This window comes from Xyrauchen texanus, chromosome 34 (genome assembly GCF_025860055.1).
Source record: "Xyrauchen texanus isolate HMW12.3.18 chromosome 34, RBS_HiC_50CHRs, whole genome shotgun sequence".
In the NCBI taxonomy this organism is placed as follows: domain Eukaryota; kingdom Metazoa; phylum Chordata; class Actinopteri; order Cypriniformes; family Catostomidae; genus Xyrauchen; species Xyrauchen texanus.
This window is the reverse complement of record NC_068309.1, coordinates 19,064,112-19,077,383: the sequence shown is the minus strand read 5'-3', so window position 1 is coordinate 19,077,383 and position 13,272 is coordinate 19,064,112. Positions and strand designations below refer to the sequence as shown.

General features: G+C 38.7%; 1 protein-coding gene across 4 annotated transcripts in view; it reads left to right on the top strand.

Moving 5' to 3' along the window:
* Positions 1-6,694, top strand: part of LOC127627447 (neural cell adhesion molecule 1-like) — a 311,535-nt gene extending 304,841 nt beyond the window's left edge. For all 4 annotated transcript variants that reach the window (XM_052103824.1, XM_052103823.1, XM_052103826.1 and 1 more), the window contains one exon: positions 2,942-6,694. In XM_052103824.1, the coding sequence (XP_051959784.1) occupies positions 2,942-3,065 (124 nt within the window). In that variant the 3' untranslated portion in view covers positions 3,066-6,694. The remainder of the gene's footprint in view (positions 1-2,941) is intronic.
* Positions 6,695-13,272: the final 6,578 nt, after the last annotated feature.

Below are 13,272 nucleotides of genomic sequence, written 5' to 3'. Positions count from 1 at the left end.
GGTAAAATGTAAATTAGTTCACATTAGTGCTGTGTAGTTACTGAATTTTCAGGATTTATTCATGGCAAGAAATAATTTTGTCTAGTTCTCCAGTAAAAATATCTAAAAATCCTTCTAACAAAATATAGAAATATATTTGCTGTAGAAGCAAAATTACATAAGGTATTCTGTATATCTCAATATTTATGTAATTGCTTTTTTTCCAATGAAACTAAACATATCGACCAAACAGCCACTGTCACCAAATAGATTCAAAATCTTTAATACAAGTAAAATACACTCAAAATGTTTCTCACTAAGTGAAAATAAAGAAGACTTAAATGTAATCCTTTTTATTTATAGGCATTATATTAATGTAATAGTACATTACATACATACATATTTGTTACTAAAACATGGATACTTCTATGGCAGGTCGGAGGGTGGGGCCGGGTTGTGATTCTACACACCTGGTCCCTTATCAGGCTAATTAAGCCTCCGAGAGAGATAAAGGCCAACTGCGGAGGATTGTGCGGGAGAGAGAGATCGTTTACGGACATGTCCGTCATGTGTGTATGTGTTTGTTTTTGTTTAAGTTAATCATTAAAATATTATTTATATCGTCAAGCTGGTTCTCGCATCCTCCTTTCCATTGAACTACGTTACGCTGGTGCCGAAACCCGGGAAGGAGGAGGCGAGAACCGGCCCCGCCCTCCGCCCTGCCACAACTTCCAATAATATTTTTGGAGTGATGATGACACTAGCAAATAGTTAATTCACAGTTTTGAATCAGTTAATTGAAACAGGCAGTTTGAACTAATTGATGAACATGAATCAAACTAACCAAGCCTAATGCTGTTTTTGCTATTGAAGTTTAAATCAGAGATGCTAAGCATCTCTGTATTTATGCTCATATACTCGCAAGTCACAAGACAAGGAAGGATTGTGAAACTAGTCAAATGACACAGCCTTTAGAAAGCCTACCTTTAGGCAAAATGAAAAGCACACAAAAAGAATTGCGAAATTTGCGATGTTGCTTTCAAACAGCAGTAAAATCATTGTGAATATATAGTGAATATTCAATATATCATCCAGCCCTACTTGCAGTACAACTGAAGCATCACTACCAGCTCGCTCTGACTGGATAATAATGCTTTGTGTCTGCCACAGAACTGGCCCCTCTTCATGCGAAGCTGGAACATAATCAAATAGCTTTATTATGATGAGGGTAATGATACTCGACTGCTGGTGCTGCCACCCTGGATGATGCATATCACTTATCATCAGCCAGGGACAAGCAGTTCAGTCCTCTGACACTAACAAAGCACCCCACTCTTGTGTCGTACAACTGAGATTGTGTAGATGGTAAGTCAAGCCGCCCTCACTCCACTGCACCCATTCGCCTCCCAACAATGCCCCTCTGTGGCTGCTGGAGTGTGTCACAGCATGAAAGAAGCTGTGAGCTGTCATCACTGTCTGAGCATGTTTGATGAATATAATGAACAGCAATTCACAGCTGATAAAAGCCTGCAGCAGTACAGGTATATTAAAAATAGCAATTCAAGAGGAAGAAAGTGAATGTGTCAGAAATGCGACAGAGACTGTCCCTCTTAATTCCTTCCCAGTGATGCACATCTTCAATTTACGTGATTCATTACGCATTTATGAATGATTTGGCACACCCAGTACAGGGCCAGTAAAGTCCATTACATGAATTATCTTTGCTCAGAAATAATCAGCCCACTGCAAAATAATTTAAGCAAATTTCCTTTTCAAGCCGCACTATCTGCTTTGTCAGCTCCCTTGAGAACAAATGTCTATGTGCATGTAAAATATTCAGTAATAACCAGTTTGCAGTGGGTGATTTTCATTTATTTATGATTTATTATTTATTATTATACTTGGCTGCAGCCAACCCCAGGAGAAATCTGCTCTGTGTATCAACAAACTATTAGACGGCCAGTAAGTGCAAAGGATGAGTTTCATTTTTATGCGGTATTTAATTTTATGTGGATTGTGTCCGCAGCGGAGTCTGTGCAGCACAATTCTTCTCTATACTTATTCAGTATTTTTGTCTTGTTTTCTAGTAAAATGTTTAAACATTATATTTAAACATATATATTTCACGTAAAAGCTAATTACCAAAGACAAGTCTTGTTTTCAGATAAATCGAACAAGTGCAAACAAATATGCAACGCTGAAAACTGTGTTTACTTGAGATTTTAAATCATCAAATGATTCTCTACTTTTAACATCAAAACGTAAACAGGCATGTGCATGTTGGCTAAGGCGGTGGTAAGAACACTGGTAAAAGGTGTTTACATCTGCTGAACACAAACAAAGATTTTTAGAAGAATTTATCAGCTCTGTTGGTCCATACAATGCAAGTGAATGGTGACCAGAACTTTGAAGATCCAAAAGCACGAAGGCAGCATAAAAGTAATCCATAAGACTCCAGTGGGTTAATCCATGTCTTCTGAAGACATATGATAGGTATGGGTGAGAAATAGGTCAATATTTAAGTCCCTCCCTAAGTTTCAGAATTTTGGTCAACAAACGAAAGTATTTTCATTTTGGGTGAACTATCCCTTTAAGCGGTGATATTAGAAAGTATTTTAACATAGAAAAAGTTGTGCTTCACAAGTAAATTTTTACTAGAATATATAACTAGAATTTTTTTTTTAATTTCTGGCAGTGTTGCTGAATATTTAGCATCATTCCTGCATGCATTGTTCCTCTGTCTTCATACATGCTCATTCTCATGAACAAATCTGCATTCATTTGAATACAAACTTTGATGTTAGGATAAGTTAACAAAACAGATCCAGTTAGCGAAATCTATTGGCTTCACTGAAGTGTTTTATCTCAAAACTTGGAAATTGGATAAAGAAGGAAGACAAGCAAGCAGCCAGTTTGAGGGCTGAAAAACATTCTTGATCACCTTCTCTCTTTTTTCTCCTAGTGGTAAAATTGCTGCAGATGAAAAAAGTAAAGTGGCAGAGACGGAGGTAAAGAAACCCCCTACGGAGGTGAAGACAGTTCCAAATGAAGCCCCCCAGACGAACGGTAACGAGAGCAAAGCGTGATCGAGAATCGTCAAGCGCACGACAGTCGCAGACAGCACCACACCACCACATCAAACACATTTGAAATAAAAGGGTTTCTTTCTTCAGTTTTTTTCAGTTTGCAGAACAAAAAAAATTCTAGATGTATAGAGCACCTAAAGAGCTCATGCCTTTATTTTGTCATTTTCTTTTCTATTTCTGTTGGAACTTTTAATTTCTTTTATAACACAAAAGGAAGGAAAGATTCTTCACCTCTAGTGCACTCTCCTTGACCTTGGAAGTAAGATTTGTGTCTTTGACATTAATGACAATTATGACATTAACGTCCGAAAGAGACAACCACGAGGAATCGTAGATGTTTGCTGTTCCAGAACAATGCCTTTACACACCACAAATATATCTGTTCTTTTTTAGTTATGTCCCATTTTTATTACATGCAGTATTCCCATTTTTATTGTCTGCCACATATTAATATTTTGGGGAACATTTTTGATGTTTGGTGTTTAAATAATGTACAAAAGCAACTGCCTTTTATTTTGTTATTTGTCACGTTATTTTCACGAGTTAGCGATAGATTGTTAGTATGCTTGCTTTGCATAATTCTTTTTCTATTATGTTACCCATTTATTACAAAATCCCTCTCATTAACACGCAGCTAAATACTCTAGCAAACATGACACCAAAACGAGGAAGTCACAGCACAAAGATTACACATGCCTGATGGGGTAGAGGTCTGAACTAGGCGTTAGGGTTATACAAATTGTTTTTCTAATTTTCTTTTCTATCACAACACTATCTGACTCCCCCTAAACAGTCTGGGTTACTTTCATTTACTTTAAGACTTTTAAAGCAACTGTAAGTTTGAAAGGTATGAGATGCCCTGCAGTGATCCATAGTAGAAACTTCCCACAAGTCCTTTAAAAAAACATAAAGAACAAACTGGAGCGCTTAAAAATGGATCAGATGGCTCCTTGAGAGAATTGAGTCCTAGCATTACTGCAACCTACTGCTGTGTAACATGGTAGATACAGCTGTTGCACTCGTGCCCTAATAAAAACACCAGGAGCGTAGATGTGCAAGGCCCCCCGGGACATTACGTAACACGACAACAACAAGTTAAAGGGGTCATGACATTAGGAATCAAATTGTCCTTGATCTTTTGATATATAAGAGATCATTGTACTATAAAAACATACTGTAAGTTACAGATTCTAAAACGTCCCCATCACTGCAAAAAGAGCATTTGTTGAAACCATGCTGGCAAAATGACTCGTTCTCTACTTCCTCCACACTGTGATGCCATACTGTGCATCTGACCGCCTCCACAACAACGCATCAATGCCTACTTTAGCTTTAATCACTTCCACAGCCCACCCAGAAGCGGTGGGCATTATATAGCAAGATAGACAGGTCAGTCGAGCAGAGAGCCAATCATGTGTGCAACAGTGGGCGTTTACTGTCAAGTCTTAAAGGAGAAGAAAGTCTTAAAGAAAACCAAGCGTTTCTGACAGAGATTTAGAATGAGGGAGGAAAGTGTTAATGTTTTACAAATAGACTGTTTTTTTTTTTAAACCCTTTACTATTTTTATAAGTGAACTTTAAGGAATATCCTAAAATAAAAAAAGCATGTTATGACCCCTTTAAGGTTCTTATGTCTGTTGCTCCATTGGCTTTTTTTCCACTTAATTAATAAACAGCGCTTCGAAATTAACCCATGCAGCAATGGTTCCTCATTTACACAGATACCCTTCCCTACAAAGACAAAACGCTGTAACTACACCAACACTGAAACAAAGAAAATGGCTTTATAGTTATTTGCTTTCAATGCAGATAATTACATTCCATTTTTTCTGAAGCCGAGCAGAGTTGAGACAAACCCGTCTTTCACAGGACAGATCATAATTTAAGAGACCCGATATTGGTCATAAATACATTTTGACAAAATATGTAGCTACTGCGTTTGCCTTTGCATGGCAGTATTGTCAAAAAGTAAGGTGTTTGTTGGTTTTTAATATCTTTAATAGGCATACATGGTCAAATGATTATTTTTGTTTTATTTAAGCCATAGTACTCCAGTGTGGATATAGTAGCATCAATGATATTCAGCCTGACTTTTTGTACAGTGTTTCTCATTCTTTATGCTGCAAGCTTGTGCACTGTGAATGTGTGAAAATCCTAGTGTGAATACAGTGTGTTCTTTGTAATAGAATAAATAATAAAAAAAAAAAAATCCATAGGTTGTGAAAGCTGTAGCTGTTAGTTCAAACAATGTTCATCATAATGAGAAAGAAAAGAAAAAACAATGGCAACGGCAGAAATGGAATACAGGATACAAAGGAGTTGGTGCCTTCAATATAAACATCCTTTGAGTTAACTAGTCATACTGGACTGGACTGATCGTACATAGCTTGGGCTTAGAGCTCAAGACTGTCTTGGTGACTATATACCTCCCGCTATAAGATGGTTCAGATCTGAAAATAACAGTTTGGATTCTTGTCGGCACATGAATTTCTGGGTCTTCGGGTGTAAATGGATTGTGATATCTGAAACTTGAGTTCTCAAAATCTCTACAACATGCCTTTATTTAACTGATGCAAAATAAAACACATAGGTATATACTGTATATTCACACAAAAAACTGTCTTGATACATTGCGTTTTGTAGGTACCTTAGACCTATGCAGACATCCGCTGTCTGTGGCCTTCAGCTCACATTTGGTCATATGCCTTGTCAGTGACATCTATTTTTCAAACTGAAATAAGCATGCAATGTATTCTGAACTAGTCTGAATGTCATTGGTGTTAAGGTTAATAATTGAATTGTTAAATAGCTGCAAATGTCAAAGGCTTTATTTGTTGTACATTTCTCTCTGAATGTCTGTGAACAGTTGTAGTTCACATATTCACTTTTGTCATGTTTTCTTCTATAAAACAGACATTAGTTGCTTTTATTTGGTTAAATGGTAACACTTTATAATATCTTGAATTAGTTTACATATAAAATGCTTAACAGATCCATAGTTCATGTATATTTAAATAAGAATATAAACATATGAATCAAAGTTTTTAACTATTTGAATGTACATTAATTGTTCTGTTAAGCATTATATAAGGTCATAATGTTTATTCATGAATCTTATTGTATAGTGTTACCAGGTAGATTCTGGTCTATGACAACAAGTATATGAGAGGCTTGTACAAACACTGTACTGGAAGGCATACAAACTATTCCTTGTGATCTCATTGAAAAACATTGAAAAAATATTTTGGATTCATTCTACTGTCATTCAATGTGGGACCAATTGTTATGATAGTTTACATGCACAGTTTCACCACTGCACTTGTGCCATCAAAGTTTGTTTAAAATGATGATTGTTTCAAAATATTTTAAGGGTCGTCATCTGAACAATCACACTCATTTGATGTGAAGGCTTCTGTAACACATTCACACTCATTCTGTTTGTCATCACCACTCTCATCCCAGACCTTCATAAGACATCCATTCATGCATTTTCTGCTGAGAGGAACCTCTCACAGTTGTATACAAATTTTTATGAAATCAAATGTCAGTATCACCATTTTTCACCACTGCCACTGCTGTAAATACTAACCAAAACAATTTGACAAATTCTTGTGTTCAATAAAGTAAGAAAAAATATTTGTCTGTCTCCACTTATTCATTTCACATAAGAGTCATTCTCCAAAAATGTTGACTTTCCTACTTACAAAATATAAATATTTTCAATTCAGTTAAGTTTTAGACAATATAAGATGAGGGTAAAAAAAAAATTTACGTCTTAATCAGTCTTCTTCGAGTCCGTTGCAATCTCAGATGTCGTTCTGCAATTATTTGAAAAAATTAAGTACTGAATCATTTCAGTTTTAATTTTGTTTTAGTTTTAGTTTTGGGCAAAGTAGGACACTTTTGGAAATTGTAAATTTCTTGGTACTTTTAATTTTGATCCAAACATACATAACCTGACATTATACCTTTGAAGAATGCTTAGGATATCTTTTACCTTTAGTCAAAAGCAAAAATGAAGAAATTCTTAATACTAAGAAGTAGAACATTTGAAGACCCTCTTTTGACCAAATCCCAAAGGACAAATAATTCTCCAGAAAATATCTACAAAGTATTTAGAATAAATTTTTTATATGTTGGAACACTTTTACAACATATAACATTATGTAACATTTACAAACATTAAACCTCAAATTTCTGTTATTTTCTATACCATTGCTTTTCCCACCGGTGGTCATGAAATGAGCTCTGCCACAAATCCCATTGCAAAAATAATCAATTTAAAATCTCTCGCTCAAAAAAAAAGACAATTCTCTTATTATTTACTCCCCTTTATGCCATCCCAGATGTGTTTGACTTTCTTTCTTCTGCTGAACACAAACAAAGATATTGTAGAAATATCTCAGCTCTGTAGGTCCATACAACATTGAAGAGCAGAGAAGGGCGGGGCCGGGCTGGAAAGGTGCACGCTCGGTTCCCAATCAGCCTGATAAGGCACGCAAGGGATAAAGGTGGCCATGACGACAGTTCGAGAGAGAGAGAGAATTACGGGTAGCTGCCCTGTATGTGTTCATGTTTGTGTGTTTTTGTTTAAGTTTATCATTACATTTTATTTATATTGTCAAGCCGGTTCTCAACCTCCTCCTTGCCCATCTTAACCCCTTTACAAACACATGTCAATAGGGTCCAAAGCTTTGAAGCTCTAAAAAGAACATAAAGGTAACAAAGTATTCCTTACGTGGTTTAATTCATGTCTTCACACAAACTCAACAGACCAATGTAACTCCTTTTTCAATATAAATCTTGTAATTCCAGTTTACAGGAAAGATCGCCAATGAGACTGCTGATATCAGGATTTACAGTAAAAAAGGATGCTACTTTTATTTGCTTTTTGAAGCTTCAAGGTTTTGTACCATGATGACTTGCATTGTATGGAATTACAGAGCTGAGGTATTCTTCTAAAAATCTTTGTGTTCAGCAGAAGAAAGAAAGTCAGACACATCTGGGATTGCGCGAGGGCGAGTAAATCATAAGAGAATTAACATTTTTGGGTGAACACTCCCTTTAATTGTTTACTTCACAAAGATTAGTTAAGAAATTATTTATAATTATCCAAGGAATTTACAATCCAAATTAAACATGATAATACAAATTGATAGAGGTAACAACCAGACTTCCCTGAGAAATGTAATGATGTTAGACATTATTAAATGATACCAGTAAATGCTTCTGCTTTGGCAGCCATGAAAAATACTAAAACTAAAATAACAACGAACTAAACTGAGACTGAGAAAACTAAAACTAACAAAGTGTGAAAACTAATGAAAACTAAAACTAATTTGGAATGACAGATTGATATAAAATAGAAATAAAAACTACATTTAAAATCCAAAAATATAATTACACTGGTCTTATTTTTTTATTTATTTGTTCTTTATTTAATTGTGTTTCACAAATGAAGCAAGGATTGTAACGCCAGTGAAAATTTCTCTTTAAAGATGCATTTTCTAAGATGTCAATAGCATCACAAAACATTCACCACTGATCAGACTAAAATCAATAAATCATACATTAAATTATTATTTTTCTCAATAAAAATCTTTCACATTGTGGCAATGTAGCACCAATGACATATTTAAATGACTGTCCTTACCTTCGTTCTTGATGGAGGGAACGAGACATTGTGTTGATGTAGTGACACTAGGGGTCGCTCTTGAGAGCCCTGAACACCTCTATTCTTTTGAGAAAAGGCCAAGGAGAATTGGCTAAAGGAATTTGCATGCCACTCCCCCAGACATATGGATATAAAAGGAGAAGGAATGCCCACTCTCATTGAGGTTTATTGATGAGGAGCCGAGACAAGGTCCAGCCATTTCAGCGGCTAGTGCAGCGTTGTGGCAAGAGGGACACAATGTCTTGTTCCCTCCATCAGGGAAAGGAGGTTACGACAGTAACCAAGACGTTCCCCTTCTGTAACTCATTCGACAGGCCGTGCCAATCATGGCTTTTTCTCTCTATGTTTTCTGTCCACAGAGTATTAGATAGAGCTGGGGCCATATAACACTATTATACGCATCGGAGAAGGTGTTCTTTTCTGTTCCTATTCTTTCATCTAAAGAACACCATAGGAAGAGACTGTGTCGAGGTAAAACCGAGATGTGAAAGTATGCATCTGTCAGGTCTACCACCGCGAACCAATCCTGATGCCGGACGCATGTCAATATGTGTTTAGCATCTTGAACGGGAGTTTGTGTAAGGTCCAGTTCAGAACCCGCAGGTCAAAGATTGGTCGCAACCCACCACCTTTCTTTGGTGCAATGAAGTAAGGGCTGTAGAACCCTTCCCCCATCTCGGATGGAGGGACAGGCCCTTGTGAAAAAGTATATCCAACAGCATATACTTATTAAGAGGTGAATGGAACAGCAGTAGTATTCAGCTCGCTGAAAGGTTAGGTTATAGAACATTGCCTTTTAAATGGGTTTTAATCCTATTTTTCGTGACTGAAAAGTCAACAGATATGTTTGTCTCCATATTTTGATAATGACCTATAAAAAGATATATAACATTTTTTTTTCTGGATTCAGTTTTATGTATCTATTTGGAACATGCTTCCTATTTAAAACTGAAACATTTTCAGGACATAATGTGGCATGACCAACACTCTTCCTTTATATAAACTTTCAATAGCTTGTGTTTCATAAAATGCTGTTTAATACACTCATGAAGTTATAATACAAACATAACAATGTAATATAATAAAAACAATAATTCAAATAAAATATCTACAAAATATTAAATAAATATACATTTGGAATGTGGTGTTACAATTCTTTGAATTCCTCTAAAGGAAGCACGAATGAGCAGTTGTGTTGTATTGTGTTGTGTTGTGTCGTGTTGTGTTGTGTGCACTCACTACCACCACCAGATGGCGAACACGAAACAGTAAAAACACAGCTATGAGAGTGAACGCACTGTAGATGAGCGCTTGATTCATTCTTGATGTGATCATTTTCAATTTCGTTGTTTTATCGTTTGCGAAAATGTGAAGCAAAGACAAAAATTTCTATTTAAAGGAATAGTTCACCCAAAATTAAACTTCTCTCATCATTTACTCACCCTCATGCCATCACAGATGATTTTCTGCTGAACACAAATGAAGATTTTTAGAAGAATATCTCGGCTCTGTAGGTCCATATAATGCAAGTGAATGGTGACCAGACCTTTCAAGCTCCAACAAATCACATAAAGGCATAATAAAAGTAACCCATATGACTCCAGTGGTTAAATTGATGTCTTCAGAATCTATATAATAGGTGTGGGTGAGAAACAGATCAATATTTAAGTCCCTTTTTACTATTAATCTCAACTTTCACTTTCTTTCATATGCTTTCATAATGCTGCTGATATGAACGCAATCGTACCAAAGTGTGGAAGTTAACCGCTTGTGATGATGTATAATTCACCTCTTTGCAGTTTCACAATCACAATTATTATGGTATAATGCCACAGATTTCACGGAAGGTGCGAAGAATTATGATAAATCCAAAAGTAAAGTAAAATCAAAAAATAAATAAATAAATACAATAAAAATTTATTGTAAAGATAAATAAAAAAAACTGGCTTAATAGATCATAGTCCATCTTAATAGACATTAGCGTTATTGCGTTATAATTCTGTTAAATATCTTGATCATGCCAGAGTGAATCTCTCTGCTTGCACATGGATTTACTATAGGCTGATCTATGAAATCTAGCTCTTTCAGGGAGTGTGTGTATACTCAAAACCGGTCATGTGCTCTTACAAATCTATTATAAAGCCCATGGGTGCCTGCAGGATTTAATCTGTGGGTACGCACAGAAATCTGCCATAGAGGTCAGGGACGGATTATGACTTGCAAAGGCCCTGACTCTCCAAGCGCCCCCCCCCCCCTCCACCCAAAAGTAGGGGGGGGTGGGGGGGTGTTGTTCATACATTTCTAGTAGGGGGGAACACCAAACTAGACCATACAGCCTTAAAGCCCAGGGCACCCCTGGGCAGTCAAGGGCCCTGGGCACTGGCCCCATTGACCCGATCGGTAATCCGTCCCTGGTCTGCACAGGCCTTAAAATGAAACCTGACCTTTACCCGAAACTGTGTGGTACCTACCCGTCCAGAACGATCCCATCAGATTTTAAGCCTGAACCCGAAATCGCTTACTAGCCTATCTAATTTCTTCTAGCAAGTACTGTTGCAATAGGCTGCTTTTTATTTAAGCATATAGGCAACATTCCTGACTGTACTGAAACAGTAAAAATACAGTTTTAACAAGGCACAGCAGCCCCTTAGTACACTAGAGCAGAAGAGGAAAAAGCATTGCCTCACCATTTATTTGCTGAAACTTCACGTGGTGCAGAACAATCTGGAATAATATGAAACAATGCAGTAGTCCCCTGTATGCAGCCTTTCTTGTTTAGAATGTTGAATCTTTGTGACAACTGCGCTAAAAACAGTTTAGATGCAAAAGAGTGAAACAGATGTCTTTCTTTTTAACTTGACATGGTGTTTAAAATGTGCCGGTCCTGAGACACTGAAGAAAAAGCGAGACGCAGTGCAATTGTTAAAGACATTCGCCTAGCATGTGTTTAAACAATGGGAAAACAGAACAGACACATTCGATGTGAACGGCCCCTTATTCGTTCGTTCGCGCTCGCTCACCATTTGTTTGTTCTCTTACGAGAGGTTCTCTTGTATTGCGTAAGCTAGCTTACGCTACGGGAAAGATTAATCTTTTCTGAGATATTGAAGCCAAAAAATTATCCTTAATTTTGTATCCATTGTCAACGCAGTGCGGCAGCTGCAGACCTTGAGCGGGCTAGCTAGCGAGCTCATTGGTTGCTCTGTGGCAACTGCTGCAGCCTATAGACGAGCTTGGGTGAACTCGCATCCAATGAGAGGCGTCCGCGCGCTCACTGCATCAAAGCCCGCCAAAAAGGGCGTGACTAGAGTGCATATAAGCGTAGTTCGTGGCTGGAACCCTGATTTTCATCTCTTCAGCGAAGCTCTTCGCATCACTGAACCGGAAGCCGCGTCGCCGTTCGAGGGGCATCAAGCAAGCGTGGACAGCGCTCGAAGAAGCCGGCCGTCTTCGCCACCTTCAGCCGTCCTGCGAGCTACGCCATCCGGCGACGTATCCTTTTTAAAAGCAAGCTAGTTCTTAAAGAACTTCACAAAAGAGTAAGAGCGTCTTTTTTAAGATGCCTCGCTCCACTTGCGCCTCATGCCGCGCTCCTCTCAGCACCGGAGACCGCCACATCATCTGCGCTCTCCGCGCCTATTCCGCCGCCGGCCAAGCTGCATCTGCTCTGCACTCTATGGCCGTCCTACAGATCCTCCAAGCGGACCTTCTGCGGGAGTGGGATGAGGAAAGCAGGCATCCAGAGGCGGTTGCAGACATACGGAGTGCTACGGACCTCGCCCTCCACGCTACCAAAGCTGCAGCCCAAGCTATCAGGAAGTGCATGGCCGCGCTGACTGTGACCAAGAGACAGCTGTGGCTAACGCTAGCCGACATGGGAGAAGCAGAGCGCTCTACGTTCCTCAACGCACCGCTCTCTCCATCCGGTCTCTTCGGCTCCGCGGTGAGTGGTATCATTGACCGGTTTTCAGAGGTCCAAAAAGCCACACAAGCCATGAATCTCTTTCTGCCTCGTCGCGCTAGCTCCTCTGCAGGCCGCCCACGTGAGCCTCCTGCACGAGCCTCTTCACAGCGCCCAGCTTAACAAAGCCAGACTTCTCAGCGTCGACAGGGCGGCCTCCCTCGATCGCGCTCAGACAGCCGCCGCAGACCGCCGCCCCCCCACGGGCCTCGGACTAGAATTGCGCTGAAACCTGAACAACCGAAGTCCTCCTAGCTTTGTTGACAAAACGACGGATCAGTCCCGCTGCGGCCGGACCACCGTCAAAGCTTCGCCCCCTGTCAGTCCCCTTCCTTCAGGCTACTACAGTGGTAGATTCAGCAGCCAACAAGCCGGTGTTAACGCCCGCTTGCCTGTGCTCAAACGCCGTTTTCACAGCGACCCAAATAAATCTGGTAAAGAGCAAGCATGCCATATGTGTAGAAAATGTGCCCACAACCCAGTGTTCACCTCTACACACAAGCATTACACATCCTGTGTCCATACCAGAGAGCAAACATGTCTTATGTGTAGAAAATGTGCCCACAATCCAG